Genomic DNA, 16,042 nt, shown 5'->3' with positions numbered 1-16,042 from the left:
GTTAGCTGGCCACAGGATTCATAACTGTTCTTGCATACCTTGGGTACTGGAGCTTCCTTTTCTGTTAGCAACTGTGTCCTTGTTTGCTGGGCTGACCTCTGACATAATGCAGATGTGATGGCCCCAGGAGCACTGCATGTTGCCAGAAATTGTGACTTGCAACTCCTGCTCTGGATAACCAGGATTTTCCAAATCCTCCAATGAGGCTGCATCAGAATCGGCTGCTGGCCTTATGGCATCCAAGAGCAGTACAAACTGCAAGGTCTGGCATCTAATGGGTGCTCAGTAAACATTTTTTTAAGCAACACATTTTCCTACTCATTGCCGCCAGTGTCACTGTCTCAGCAAGTTGACTTCAAGCCCTGGGCCTTGAGTGCCTGCTAGTTTCCCCACTGTCCCAGGCTCTTGGACTGCCACCTAGTGAACAAGCTGGGCTGAACTGTGGGCTGGTTGGGATGGGCCAGACTGTCAGGGTTTGAGGGGTTGCTGTGGACCATAATAATAATTCTGTTTTCCTTCTCAGCCATTGTACAGGGTGACTCACTGGAAGAGATTTATAACAAAATCAAACAAATCATTGAGGACCAGTCTGGGCACTACATTTGGGTCCCATCCCCTGAAAAACTCTGAAGAATCCCCTCCAACCATTCTCTTGTGAGCAGAAGAAATCAAGTCCCTCTTCCCTCCTCCCTCTTCATTCCTGTCCCCACGGGGAGAACAAATGACTACTGTTCTTGTCCCCTTTTTTAGATATGTCCAAAAATTAAGTTTTCTAGTCCTGTTCTGTTTTTTTAAATTTTTGTTTTGTTTCAGTTTAATTTTTGGGATGATGCCATCTCACTCATCATGTGACTGTGCCCATTCCTGCATGAACCTTTCCCAAGCACTAGCACAGGTGCAAATCCATCAGATTCATTGTTTTCATAAAAACCAAGCAGAAGAGAAGAGAGGAGGACTGATGGAAAGACAGACTGGACAGCTGCGCGGCTTGTGAAGTGAGCCCTTCACACCACATGAGGAGAGGCTCCCGGGCTTTGCTACGATCTGTATGTGGCCTTGCGGCTCAGGACAGCGCGGCGTCATGGCGACAGAAAGTATCTTATTTATATATAGATATATATATGTAATTTATATAAAATATATAGAAATTATTATATATATATATTATACTCTCTCATATAATATATATATATATTCACACGCATTTGGACTAGAAAATCTATGGAGACTTCATCAATGGTACTGTGTTATTAGAGAAATGCTTTAATTTTCATATTCTAATCAGATGGCATCTTATATCCCAATTGGTTGGGGAGGAAGTGAAAGTGGTAGTAAGTGCTGGACTGAGGGCACCCACATTGGTCATTCTCTTGAGAGCTAGGCACTAGGAGGGATCAGCCAGAGGACAGTAAGAAAGGGCTTTTGCCCGGGGGTCAGATGCTTGGAGCCATGACCCTAGAGCCGATGCTGCCCTCGGGGCAAGTCAGGCCCACGTGTGGGGAGCCAGAGAATGGCTAACGGTGCTCCCGCCATATTAAATCGCCGATTGTTTTATGCCACCTGATGTGTCTGCATGAGAGGTTTCCTTTTTGTTCATTTTTAAGCTGCTGTTAAACCAAAACCATGTTGTGCTACTGTGTCAGCCTTTTCATTCTTCCAAATTTTACTTTTACTATTTAAGTGAATGCGTAGAATCCAATTTGACTGTGTTCTAAAGGCTCATAATGTTCTGGAAGAGCCGGACCTCGTGATAGACTACGTGACCCGGGTTGGGCTGTCCCATCAGCAGAAGGGGGAGCAGGTGAGAACTGACAGGAGCCGGGGCTCCTATTGTAATGTGTCCCTTCGCTCACCTGCCAGGGATGTGCTGGGCTCAGCTGAGGCCCTGTCATGGGGCCCACTGGCAGGGGTGGGGAGTCACTTGCTGTCCAGCCCTGTGCTGGGACAGTGGGAGAGCCCTGAGCTTGGCCAGCCGCGTGATGAGAAGTTTGATTTGGGTTTTTTCCACAGCTGCTTCATATGCCCTACCTACCCCACCCCCTCAGTAAAAGCTGGTAGCTTACTGTTTCTTCAAGAAGAAAGTAGACTTTTAATGCTGTCAGTTTGAGCTATAGAGCTAAGATTCACTTACTGTTGAGATGTGAAGCTTTGTTGCTTTTTCCCAGAGTCATACGGCAGTGATTGTGGTCAAGGGACTTTTTTTCTCTGACCACAAATGCAGGTGGCAGGTATGGCTCAGGCCCCATGCCACCCTACTGTGCTCCTTTGAAGCCACCATGCCTCCCTCAGCTCCACACTGGAGGCACAACACAGGGGAGAAGAGAGTGGATATGCTCAACCCTAGGGTTGAGTCTGTTGTTTCCTAGCCCGCTGTGTCACAACCACTGCAAACAACATGTGTTGAAGATGCTTTGAGTGCTACCATCCAAACTTAGGGAATCTGTTAACAGTTCTCCTACCAACATGACAAGGCTAAGTGTAAAGTCTGGGGCCCAGAGTGTGGGTGAAGAAAGGGTGGCAGCTTTCCCTGGGCAGTGCACTGGATTGAAGGCAGGAGGGGTGAAGTGGTGGCCGATGATGACTCTGGTGAGGAGGGGGTAAGCTGGGAATGTTGTTGATTTCTCTGATGTGAAGTGATGTAGTCTGAATGATGCTCAACCCTCTACCCCTCCCAGGGAAGAAAAGCAGAGATTCAAAGCAAGCATGACACTAGTTGGTTGACCAGTGTTCCTTCCAAGGAGACATATATTTTTTAATAAATGATAGTTGCGATGAACTGTGGCTCAGAGACCTTCTTGAAGTAGTTGAGAGGGGATGGTGGGGCAGAGCAGTGGGAAAAATGCCCCAAAACTTTGGGGGCCAAAAGGCTCTCTCCCTAGTGACCATCAGCTGCCCAAGTCAGGTTTTCCTCTGGATGGCTTTAGACTCCTGTTGTTGTAATAGTTCCTTTGTGAAGGCTGTATGCTCAGTCTTCTATCCCTGCCCCCAAACACTGCCTCCAGTACTGCTGGCCAGGTGTGTGTGGAGGGCATCCGCGTCCTTTGGGGCAAAATGCCAAAGGTACACAAGACAGGAGGTGCCTACTTGCAGCACAGACATTTGTTAGAGAAAGCAGGAGCCAAGGGAACAGCAGAAATCCGAGTAATAAATACGGTAAGCAAACCCAGCTACCAGAAAGTGTTACTGTGCAGGGGAACCAAGGGTGAGATGGGACCAGGTTGCAGAGCAGGGTGTCAGTCATTCTGGCAGCCCTCTGCTGAGAGGAGGAGCACTTGGAGCAGGTGTCTGTGACTTGGCTGATGTCCCTGCAGCTCGCATGCAGAAGCCTGAGGTCGTCCTGCTGTGATTCAAGTCTAGAGCGATGACTGTGTGGGGGCTGAACTGCAGTGGGGATGACTCCTTAGCTGTTTGGGGCACGTGGCAGTTTGCAGGGTGCTTCTTTTCACACATTCTCTCATTCACCAGAAGGCAGCCTGACAAAAAGAAGTCCCCAAAGCACTCTGTGGGGTTTTAAGGAAATCTGGCTCCTAAGTGCAAAGGGTACAGAGAGCTGGCCTCTGATCCCGCTGTGCTGAGACCTCAGGCTGGCTCCACAGCTGCTGTCCCTCCTGGAGGTGGTGCGGCTGGAGAAAACGCAGCCCCAGTGGGAAGATGCTGAGCAAGTTGAGAAAAGCAGAGGTGGACACCCTGACCCTGAGCTCCACCGCCACCATCTCCACAGGGAGGCAACACCGTTCTCTCCTAGGCTTTGCTGCTGACAACACAGCCAGTCAGGCCCTGGGTTCTTTGTTTAACAGACCGTAAAACATTCCTCGGATGATCTCTGACTACGTAAAATACAGATACAAATGACCAACTTTATCTTAAGGTGAAGGTGGTTCAAGAAATTAGCTAATGAAAGCAGAATCTTTACCCAAAACAGTGTGGAAGTTAATGCTCAAAGATGAAGCTAATACGTCAGATACAGAGGAAAGTGGGGGCTGAGCTGCAGGACTGGGCAGAGACGAGAGGGAGAGTGTCCTGAGTGGGTCAAAGTCAAGCAAAAAAGGAGGGGACTGAAAAGGGACACTGGGCTCCTTGAGCACAAATGCTAGTGTTAAAGGACAATGGAGCCCTCTCCACAGGGACAGTACTTGCCTGGTGCCAGCCACTGGAGGTCCATGGTGTCAGACTGGCTGCTGAGAGAGCCTTAGCTTTCTCAAGGTAACCCCAGGAACAAGTGCCCACAGGAGATGCTCGCCTAGGTGCCCAGTGCGCTTGCCTCAGTTGCTCCCATGTTTTGTCCTTTATCTGTGTTCCCACCTAGGATTTCGTGACCTCGATGCCACTAATCCTCTTATTCATTCAATCAGTTCCGTGGCACCTCTATGACTTCTATTACTGCAGGTAACATTGTGAAGCTAAAATTCCAATTTCCTCAAAAAGTCTTTCATCACTTCCCAGACAGCAGAACTGGTGTGCCCCGTCCCTATCCCCCACCCCATGTACCTTGATTCTTGTGGAACCAATGTGGTCTTGGTAGCAAGAGTTGTCACAGAGGATATTCTGTTCAGCAGTGAAGCCCTCACTAGATTTTATCTGCAGCATCGGGTTGATACCCACTCACTGGTGGTTTACGTGTTAGACCTAATGGAGTCCCTCTGCGTCCTGTCCATCATGGCACTCTCAGAAGCATCTATCTAGTACAGGTCAGAGGACTGGAAAGTGGGTGGTTTGAGAAGATTCAGACCTGCCTGCTGGTAGTGAAGAGCACATGCAAGAGGATGTTCTCCTGAGACTGGCCTTCCTGTTGCCACAACCATCCTCCCTTCAAGCTTGGAGGGAAGAGATTTGATGAGGCCCAAACCTGTGGTGAATGTGAAGTTTGTTTTCTGTTTTGTGGAGAACTTCTGTTCTGGAGTCCCTGCTACTTCTTATCTGATCTTGCTCTGTCAATTAGGACTCCTTTTCATTTCCAACTGCTTCCTCTTCTTTAGCTCCCTTTCTTTTCACTCTGCTGTCTTCTTTTTTTTTTTTTTTTCTTTTCTCTCTGCTGTCTTCTTACCAGGAACTGAACAATCTCCAATTCTGCTCCCTCTTACTGACCATTCATTGGTTCAGTGCAAGTTTATCAGGTAACCAAAAGCTCTCAGGGCCAGCTAGGACCTCCCAAAAATGATTTTCAAAGACTCCTCTCAGCATCACAGAAAGATAAACATCTTTCTGTGCACCCCCCACTCCTTGTGACTCCATTCCTCCCTGGAGCATTTTGGCTTCGGGTAAGACTCCTTCACTCTTCTTTCTCATCCTAAATGCCAGCATTTTCCTAGTCACCTAGGCTCAAAATCTGATTTCTCTCCTTTGGTTATCATATCCAATCTCCTACTGAAATTTGATTCTTTATGGTGTCCATTCAATTTAGTGCTTTGTTTTCATTATCACTGCCACTACGCTCACAATAAGAAGAGCCCTGACCAGCGAGCTCCTAATGAGAGGCCTTGTGCTTGGTGCTGGAAATACAATGGCAAATCAAAGGAAGACAGTCCCTGCCCTCAAGGAGCTTCTAGTCTAGTGGGGAGAGGGCAAAAAACAAGTAACTAAGTATATAATTACATGTTATACTAAATGCTGTGAAAGAACTAAATAGGATGCGGCAATAGAGAGTAATATAGAGAGGGTTCCTGCTTAGAGACGGTGTCCAGGGAAGACTTCTCTGAGAAGGTGGCATTCAGGTTAGAGCTATAAGTTCAGCAGGGCCAGCTTGGTGACAGGAGTCTGGGTTGTGGAGGAGGGATATACTGAACACACTCCACAGGCCCTGATCTGCTTTTCCATATTACTTACTCTATGTTTCTCTATAAACCAATCTAGACTTGCCTTTTAACCTGTGAGCAAAGCCTCTGTCTGGAATGTTTCCAGTCCTGATCTCTATGGAACCTTTCAACTTTCAGCTTCAGTGGCATTTTTCATGGTAATGCCACTGGTCTTTCCAAAAGACCTTCCCCCTCCCTTCCTTTGCACCACTTTAGCAGTTTATACGAACTTACTCTGTTCTTCCTCGTCCATAACGTACTTTTTCAACTAGACAGAAAACTTCTAGAAGGCTGGGATTGCATCTGATGTATCTTTGTATCCCTCACAGCAGCTAATACATGCTAGATGCCCAAAAAATGTTTGGTGAATGAACTCCCCCTTTCTGGGCCTCACTATCTTAACCTAAAACAGGAAGAAGTTGCACCAATGAGCTCTACAGCCACTCCCAGCTCTAAGGCTTATTGACGATGATAAAATAGAATTCTAAAGGACGCATACTATGCAGAATCTGTCACAAAAAGACAGTTCATGCTTTTTGTGGATTTGCAGTTGGAAAAAACCAATGAACAGTGATGCAGATGGTGTGAGAGGCTTAAATACAGCTGCCAAAGAACACAGCCCAAGAGCACATTAGGTTTATACATGATCAAACATTACATGCTCGGTGCTTGCTGGAAAGGAGGGAGGAAAAAGATCCATAGGAGGCGTGTGAACTAGGGTGTGGGAAATTTCCTTTTCCCAGCTGGGTAGAGGTGTAGGATCCCAGGACAGCTTGAAAAACAGAAAACTGATAAAAGAAGGTGCCTATTCTGATTACTTACCCTCAAAGAAATTGTGCTAGGAAAATATGGAAATAGAGGTGTCAAACATGCCACTAGACGCCCTCCTAAGGAGAGTGTAGGTGCCACATGGTGATAAATAGTAGCTCCTGGTGGTGTTTCTCATGAGAGTGAGGGCTGTCAGCTGTGAGACTCCAACCAGGAAGTGCTTCCTGGTTCTGAGGTCCTGTAGGCAGTGATGCCCCAGGTTGGGCTTTTAGAGCAGTTGCTGGCTTTGTGTTTGTTAAATGCAAGCTTTTCAATTTTCGGCTCTTGAGGCATTAACAAAATTCCCACACAAAAAAAGTTTCCCTTACCTTCAACTTATCAGAGAGGTTGAAACTTCCTAGGCCGAATGAGGGGAAAACTGCAAATAAATAAAATGTAAAGGTAAAAAAAATCCTAAAAAAGTCAAGGGGGAACCCACCCCCTTGCTGTTAAGTAGAGGAAACAAAAAAGGCCCTCCCTCTACTAGAGTTCACCCCACTATTTTCAGAGAAGAAATAACAGACAATAGAGAGGGTAAAGGGGAATAAAAACCAGAGTCAAGACTGATGAGTGGAAGATTGCGAAACAACAGAAAAGGTTAAAAACCCCACCTCACTCTGGCTGCTGCATAAAGATAGGAAGCCTTTCCTAGGACGGGGAAATTCAGATCTTGTGGAGAAATAGAATGACAAGAGGGTGTCAAGAGTTAGTGGGTGCAGGGAAACACATGACCCTGCTAGACAGCAAGAGCAAAATAATAATTACAAACCTTCAGAAGGACTTACTGTAATAGGTGTCAGGCATTGCTCTACCAGCTTTGCAAGTATTTATTTACAAGAACTCTATATAACTGTTGTTATGGAAACTTTATAAGCAAGAAACAGGTCCAAAGTGAGGTTTAAGCACCTCACCCAAAGTCATACAGCTAGTGAGTGGGAGAGCAAGGATTTGAACCTGGGCAGTTTGGTTCTGCGTTTTGCTGCTGTGCTGTGCTGCCTCATCTGTTTCTTAATACTTCCCGCCTTGGTATTATTCCTTGCAGTCTGGCTTTTGCCCTCACCACTCCACTGAAACTGCTCTCACAAGTCATCATGAATTCCAAACCAACAGATTTTATACTTTTACAGAGATATACAAAGCTCTCTACCATATTTCACATTGTTGAAACATTCTCCCCACCCAGACCTGAAATCTTTGCATCCTGTCTATGTCTAATAGTCCTCACATTCACCATCACTGTTTTTACTGCTATTATCCCAATTCGATTCTTCATTATTTCATTCATTCAACAAACAATTCCATGTGTCAGGCCCTGGGGATACAACAGTGAGCAAAACAGATAAGTCTGCCCTTACAGAGCCCACTGTGGAGGAGACAGGCATCAAACAGTCATAGAAATAGATATTTACAAACATAAGTGCTATTCATGAAGAGTGTGGGGCCTTATAAAAGGGTGAAATAGAGACGTTATAATGATTTACAAATTAGGCTTCCTCTAGCCATCTAGTCAAGGCTGTGGTTTTTCCATAGTCATGTATGGATGTGAGAGTTGGACTATAAAGAAAGCTGAGCGCCGAAGATTTGATGCTTTTGAACTGTGGTGCTGGAGAAGACTCTTGAGAGTCCCTTGGACTGCAAGGAGATCCAACCAGTCCATCCTAAAGGAGATCAGTCCTGAGTGTTCATTGGAAGGACTGATGTTGAAGCTGAAACCAATACTTTGGCCACCTGATGTGAAGAGCTGACTCATTTGAAAAGACCCTGATGCTGGGAAAGATAGAAGGCAGGAGGATAAGGGGACGACAGAGGATGAGATGGTTGGATGGCATCACCGACTCAATGGACATGAGTTTGGGTAAATGGGAGTTGGTGATGGACAGGGAGGCCTGGCGTGCTGCGGTTCATGGAGTCACAAAGGTCAGATATGACTGAACTGAACTGAGACTCTCCCTTCCAATCCACTTCACCCACTGTTGCCCTGATTAATGTTCCCACAGTCTGTCTGACCATACCACTCCCCAGCTCAAATTCTTCCATGGCTTAAAGAATCAAGTTCAAATGCCTTAGTCAGGTGTCGGAGATCCTCCATAATCTGCTTCCAACCTGTATTTTAAAGCTTTTCCTCAATATTTACCTTAAGCACTCTATACTGCACATAAAAGGAAACATTCACCGTTTCTACTACCAGAAGACTATGCCTTTGCCATGCTGGGTTTTTTTTTTGTTATTGTTGTTTTGTTTTGCCTAGAATACTCTTCCCCTTGTCCCTTATGTCCAAATCCCGTTCAACCTTCTCCACAAAATATTTCCTGATTCCCTCCTTTGGCATCTCAACACATTTCCCCTTCTTTTATATTAGTCACATTCTATCTTTAATATTATAATCATTGTAATACATTAATTGTAAGCCTAACCAGTTCCTTTGTTAGACTATAAGCTCACTGAGGGTAGGATCTGGGTCTAAACCACAATTACTCATTGGCTAGATGGACAGATGAATGAATGAATGGTTGATGGCTTCTGGGTTGACAATGTGGAGGGGGCCATAAGTATGCCGACATAGTATGAATATTTTCTCTGATCATGTACTTCATTGCAGTTTAGCAGAGAGCCATGGTAAAGCTATCAAACAAATGCCCATTTCCACCTTCCTTCACCTCTTGATTTAACAGGTGGACATCTGGTAGGAATGAATGGCCCCACCAAAGGAGACATAGAAACTTTCCCCAATGACTATTGTGACTGGAAAATTCAATGACATGATTGATCAAGTGTTTTTTCCCCTTACAAAAGAAAACTGATACTTAGAAAATATGAATGGTGAAATAGCTGCCTATAGAGATGGAATTGCAGAATAGGATTTGTCTGGACTATAGTTTAAAATATTGGATTGCTGGGCTCTTGGCTAGGGACAGAGTTCTCAATGATAACTGGGAAAAATGTGTTTACTCAAAGCCTTGTCGATCTGATAAAGAGAACTTTAAATTGAAAATGGAGGGGAAAGGAGGAAAATGACCTGATAATGTAAATGATGTAAAATCAATTACTATATCAGCTATGACAACAAGAACAGCAATGGAAGAGGTGCCTGTTCAGTCATAGGAGAATATATCTGGGAAAAGTCATAAGTAGAATTTATGGCTTAAGCTGTTTGTGTGTCAATGCACAGCACATACACTGGGTTGAACCACATGAAATTGCCAATATTCTACTGCTTTGACTTACAAAAATGGCAACTTCATATGGTTCAACCTAGTATTACGAGGTAATCCTGAAATTTTACCTCAAGGCAATAAATATCAACTAAAAGATATCATTAAGACTTGGTGGAATGAAACACAACTAGAATTTGGTATCAGGAGCACACTGTAAAGAAAGACTCCCTTGAGAATGGGAGAAGGCATTGTGCTGTGTGCACAGACATCCACAAACATGAGGACAGAGTCCTCTACAGAGTTTTGGTGAAGTTGAAAGGAGAAAGGAGCCCGAGTAATATAGTGTTAAGCATGTCACACAGCACTTTACAAAATGGGAGAAATGGCTATGTATTCCTGACACAGATCACAAAAATGGCATTGGGCAAGATTTAGCAGAAATGAGGTACTTTGTCCAGGGTTTCTATTGTTTCATTTGCTTAAAAGCAGAACATTTTGAAATATTTTACTTGTCTTGTTGACAATATTTCCCCTTGGAAAGTAAATCCACAAGCAAACTGTTTGCTCTCCATGACCTAATACTGACCAATAACAGAACTGATTAGTGAAGTGGAAACGAAGAGTAACCATAATAGCTCTGGATTTTTGACAGCATAAGGCTGGACATAGTAAGGTATTTTGCTCTGGAATTTAAGAAGGCAGACTTCAGATGGTTCAGAGAAAAGGTAGCATGAGGGCAAAGAAAGAGCAGGGGCCTAATAGATGTAGCTTTTAATCATAGCTCTGCCATTTACCTGCTGTGTGACCTTGATTAAGTGACTTAAAACTCTCTCAGCCTGTTGCCCACAGAATGACAGGGAATGACAGGGAAGGAGGGAGAAAGAAAGGAAAGAAGGAAGGAACAGCAACAATAGAGTCGCACCACCTCCTTCCCAGGGTTGTGACAACAATTAGATGGGATGGCACACATGAAGGGCTCCGTGCTTAGTAGGGATATATTCACTGTTAGTTTTCCTGCACTTTCTACTCAACTGCCCTTCCAAAAGGATTTTAAAGCTCTTAGAAGCTAAATTCTGACCTTATAATTGTGGAGTATTTTAATGAAGAATTAAAAATAAAAGTATGGAAAGAAAATGATGTAAATGAAGGAGTTCTTTGATGATGAGACATTTAAAAGGTGGAGAGAGGGCATCTGACCAAAGATGAATATAAAATAGTAACAAGGAGCTGTCAAAATTATATCAGGAAGGCCTGACCCCAAATGAGCTAATGCTAGGAGTAAGAAAAAGAGGCTTGTTTTCAATTTGTTTGCATCAAGAAGCAAATCAAGGAGGATATGAAGTCTGCAAGTTGGGGCAGAATAGTATGTTTTAATTAGAATTAGTTTTTTAAAATTTTAAATGTAATATAAACACATGTAAAAAGACTTCCAGTAGTACCACACGGTAAAAAATGAAATGGTGTAATGTTGACAGACAACCTCTTTAATTCCTCCTTTGCTCTAGTCTTCTCCACCATACAAACTCTGTCCATTAGACTGGAAAGGGTCAAGCAGACGTTGGTAAAGAGGGAACTGAGGACCATAGTAAATAAGAAAATTATAGGAAAGCATCAGAGTGCTTTAAACAATTTTGAGTCTCCTGGCTGAGACAGGTTGTATTTCAGGATATTGAAAGAACCTGTAGATGAGATCATTGCACTGGTGTTTGTAACCATGGGGAACAAGAAAAATGCTGGCAGCCTAGAGAAGGACAAATACTCCTTTTTAAAGGGAGGATGGTAGGTTTCATAAGCTTTAGATAGGCAAATTTCATCTTAATCCCAGGCAAGTTTCTATGTTATGGGAAAGGATGGTTTGCATGAGACCTGGAAGGGAAGTAGTGATCACAAAGGGTTTATAAAACTCTACCTAAGAAGAGTACAAGACAGACTAAGTTCATTTGCTTTTCTGAAATGAGGTGAGCATATATAAATGGGTAAAGCTGGGGAACATTGTAGACATAGTGTATCTGATCCAGCAAGGTGTTGACAGCCACTCATGTGTGACTTTTTCCTTGTGAAAAAGTTGGGAAAATGTAGATAGTACAATTATGGAATGGGTGAGTGATCATCCCAAAGTCTGCTAATTAATGGATCAAAGTTTATTTATATACTAACTTATCTGTCACCTCCACTTGGATGTAAGCTCCTCAAAGGAGAGACCCTGTCCTCTAATTTATTCATGACTTTATCCCCAGTACCTATAACCATGTCCAATACATAGTAGAAAGTGTTTAGAAAGTGTTTGTTGCATGAATGAACAAACTTGTGGGTAGGACTGCAAGGCCTGTCACCAAGCTGTGTCTCAGCCCTTCCCTATTAAGTACATCTTTTCACCTACTTGGATGAAGACATAAGGTGGTACACTGATGAAATATGCAGATAATGTGGGTCTGAGAGGGATAACACTGTAACAAAGATAGAAATTTTAAAAAGAACAACTGGTGAGAGCAGTTTAATAGTGATAAATGCACTTAGGCTGGAAGTACAAGCTGAGACATCAATTAATAGGATATCTTAAAAAAATAAAACTTAGTTTTCATTCATTAACAATTGAAAGTGCCAGGCACTGTGCTAGACACTGGGATATACACTGTCTGCCCTTCTGCAGCTTAAAGACTATTGAGGGAGACAGATGTTAATCAAATTAGTCCGCAAGGAAATATATTATCTACAAACTATGAAGAATAAAACAGAGCACTAAGACAGCATATGACAAGATAACCTGACCTGGTTGAGAAAGGTTTCTTTGAGGAACTGACACTTGAGCTGACTTCTCAAAAACTAGATAGGAAAAAACCCAAGGTGAACACTGGGGAGAGTAAACAGTAAGTCTCGTAAGTCAACAATATGAAATGCCTGCTTAAATGTAAATGTGCTTCCTTGCCCTTCCCTTTGGTGGGGTGCCCGGTAAGGGACTCAGCTTGCTCCTTCCCTGGGCCGCGAGCTTGGCTGATGACTTGGCTAGTGTTTGCCAAGGCTTTTTGGCTGAAGGGGCGGCCCTCATGGTCAGTATGGTGGCATTAGGACTGAGGTCTGACTGGGAGATTGTTCTCAAACAGGGAGATTGAGCAAATAAGTGAATATTTGAAGTTGATAGGAGTCAGGTTTCTCAATGTTGGCAAAGATAGTTGCAACTATGGAAAAGGAGGAAGACTAGACTAAACCCTCTGGTGTTGGATTGAAAATGGAAGTATCAGTATGAGCTCAATAAGTTATCAGTATGTTCATATCAGTATGAAGTTTTATATATATTCACCAGGTGGCGCTAGTGGTAAAGAACTCACCTGCCAATGTGGGCGACATGACTCAGATTAGATCCCTGGTCAGGAAGATCCCCTGGCGGAGGTACAGAAACCCACTCCAGTATTCTTGCCTGGGGAAGCCCACAGACAGAGGAGCCTAGTGGGCTACGGTCCATAAGTTCACAAAGAGTCGGACACGACTGAAGAGACTTAGCAGAACACACATTTACCTGTAGGTATGTATACACCCACACATTTATTTACTAATTCTGTCCACTGAGAAGCTGTAGAAACAATTGCACCCTAGTACTAATGAGTACACCTAGCACTCAGATCTTGGATAATAACTACCCTTCTCCATTAAAAGGAATACGGGATCCTTGGAGAAATAACTGATTCCAGTGCAGGAGCAGGGAAAGTACAAGACAAGCCTGCAACATCTTATTTTGTCACAGAGTAAGGAATTGTTTTGGAGAAGGCAATGGCAACCCACTCCAGTACTCTTGCCTGTCGGTCACACGACTGAGTGACTTCACTTTCACTTTTCACTTTCATGCGTTGGAGGAGGAAATGGCAACCCACTCCAGTGTTCTTGCCTGGAGAATCCCAGGGATGGGGGAGCCTGGTGGGCTGCCGTCTATGGGGTCGCACAGAGTCGGACATGACTGAAGCGACTTAGCGGCAGCAGCAAGGAATTGTTTAGTGAATGATGGGGACGTGTCAAAAGGACATAGGAGGCAGCTTTAAGTAGCAAAATAGTGGTAATAGTGTATTGTAACATTGAATAAGATAGGAATCCATTAGTCTATACTAAAATATATTTTAAAAATATGAATAAATAAGGAGAGAATGCTCTTCTTTACACATGCCAACTAATAAATGAAGAGGGAATGATAGAAATGTTAAAAAAAATCAACATTTAGTAGCCATTACAGTAAAAATAGATTCAGGCAAGAGTCATCAGTGGATGCTAAAACTCGTGAGAGTTTAATGAGGAACAGGATATTTGATCTTAAAGTATCTTCCACAAGATACTTCACAATTACTTATGAATTATTAATATGGTAGACATTGTCTTAACTTTACCCATCAATGAAACAAACTGACATTGAGTGTCTATTGGTATGATGCACCGAGAACACACCACTTCTGTGGTGTGCTTACCAAAAATGTATAAATTAATCATTAGGAAACACCAGCTACACTGAAGGGGAGATTCATGTTACAAAGTAATTAGCCTATATTCTTCAAAAGTGTCAAGGTCATGAAAGATCAGGAAAGACCAAGAAACTTTTGGTTTGCAGATGAGAGACATGACATCTAAAAGGAACTTATGATCCTGAACTTATAAAGGACTTAAGACAACCAATGAAATTTGAAAGGAGTCTGTGGGTTAGGTGGTAGAATTGTATCATTGTGAATTTTCTAATATTAATATTGATCGCTGTACTGTGGTCATTTGGGAGAATAGTATTCTTGTTTTTAGGAAATACACAATGTGGCAAAGGGGTAATGGAGTGAGAAGTCTGCAAATTAATCTTGAATGATTCAGAAAGAAACACAGAGAATGGTAAGGCAATGTACTAAAATATTAACAAATGGGGACTCTGGGTAAAGGGTATGTAGCAATTTGCACCTTTTCTGTGAGTATAAAACTATTTCAAAATCTTAAGTTAATAAATGTTAATACAAACCAACTAGGGAAAAAAGTCAGTGTAATCTTACAGTACACTAATGCAACTCTAGCCAGAATGACATTGCTGAACTGTGTGGGTCAGACCTCACTGGAACGTGGGCTTTGGCTCTGGGAAAGGTGAGGTAACTACATCATATGAGGAACAGGTGAGAGTCTGAGGATGTATAACCAGAAGAAAAAAGCCAGGATGATAGGGGGAACAGAGGAAGCAAACTTGCTATGAGACAAATTTCTGTTCAGTATGAGGAAGTGTATTTTACCAATTAGCAAAAAATGGTGGATTGCATTGTCTCAGGATTGTGTTTTCTGTCAGGATATGTTCTGATAGAGCCTGGACAACCAAGTCACAAGGATGTCATAGATTTCATGAAATCTGATTAATGCTGGGCCCACGGACCACTAAGGTACATCCGATGAAGAGTCTATGGTTCTCTGTTATGTTCAGATGTTGGGAATTAGAGCACTTATCGAATGAAATGCAATCTGTATTGGATCAGGATGAACATCCCCTTTTGTTCACATGGGGCATGGGCTATTTCAATACTTACTCCATTGTGTCTGACTCTTTGCAACGCCATGGACTGTAGCCCTCCAGGCTCCTCTGTCCATGGAATTCTCCAGGCAAGAATACTGGAGTGAGTTGCCATTTCCTCCTCCAGAGGATCTTCTCAGCCCAGGGACTGAACCTGGGTCTCCTGCATTGCAGGCAGATTCTTTACTGTCTGAGCCACCAGGAAAGCCCAATATATATATGTTCCTTAGCACTTTGTAAAAATCATTTGTTCCTCAGAAATGAGCTGGTCACAACAGTAAAAGTCAAAATGCTTTTATTTTTGGAAATTTCACTTAACAACATGAAAACAGGGCAGGAAAAAAACAAGCAAAACAGCAAGTTTGTTAAGAATTTAAACATTCAACATCTTAGAACCACACATCTTCAAGTTGCTGTCAGCTTGCCAGTGTATATATCTTGTTCCAGCAGTTCTCACTCTTCATTAAAAGCTGAGCCCTTGTTTCTATCTAGTGCTTCCACAAGCTCACTGTACAGAATATTCACCTGGGAAAGAGAACAGCAAATAGATTTCTTGAGAGGAAGGGAAATATGGGAAAGCTTCCCAGACCCATGTTGATGGCATGAAAATCTAACCTTTACCTTCTGAGACCTGAAGCACCACTCTGGGGAGAACATATAGTGCTCTCTTGGGGAAAAGGGATCCTGTGACACTAGGTTTAATTTTACTAACAGCTATTATAAAAGATGGGGCTTCCCTGGTAGCTCAGAGGTTAAAGCATCTGCCTGCAGTGCGG

The 16,042-nt window shown here is 43.2% G+C and overlaps 2 protein-coding genes across 6 annotated transcripts in view; one reads left to right on the top strand and one right to left on the bottom strand.

The window, feature by feature from the left end:
• DLG3 (discs large MAGUK scaffold protein 3) overlaps nucleotides 1-2,776 on the top strand; it is a 54,245-nt gene extending 51,469 nt beyond the window's left edge. For all 5 annotated transcript variants that reach the window (XM_061137080.1, XM_061137079.1, XM_061137078.1 and 2 more), the window contains one exon: nucleotides 524-2,776. In XM_061137080.1, the coding sequence (XP_060993063.1) occupies nucleotides 524-630 (107 nt within the window). In that variant the 3' untranslated portion in view covers nucleotides 631-2,776. The remainder of the gene's footprint in view (nucleotides 1-523) is intronic.
• Nucleotides 2,777-2,888: 112 nt separating this feature from the next.
• TEX11 (testis expressed 11) overlaps nucleotides 2,889-16,042 on the bottom strand; it is a 265,819-nt gene continuing 252,665 nt past the window's right edge. The window contains exon 29 of the mRNA XM_061137613.1: nucleotides 2,889-15,791. Within this exon, the coding sequence (XP_060993596.1) occupies nucleotides 15,720-15,791 (72 nt within the window). The 3' untranslated portion in view covers nucleotides 2,889-15,719. The remainder of the gene's footprint in view (nucleotides 15,792-16,042) is intronic.

The sequence above is a fragment of the Dama dama genome, chromosome X (genome assembly GCF_033118175.1).
Source record: "Dama dama isolate Ldn47 chromosome X, ASM3311817v1, whole genome shotgun sequence".
Lineage (NCBI taxonomy): Eukaryota > Metazoa > Chordata > Mammalia > Artiodactyla > Cervidae > Dama > Dama dama.
This window is presented reverse-complemented; position numbering and strand designations above follow the sequence as displayed.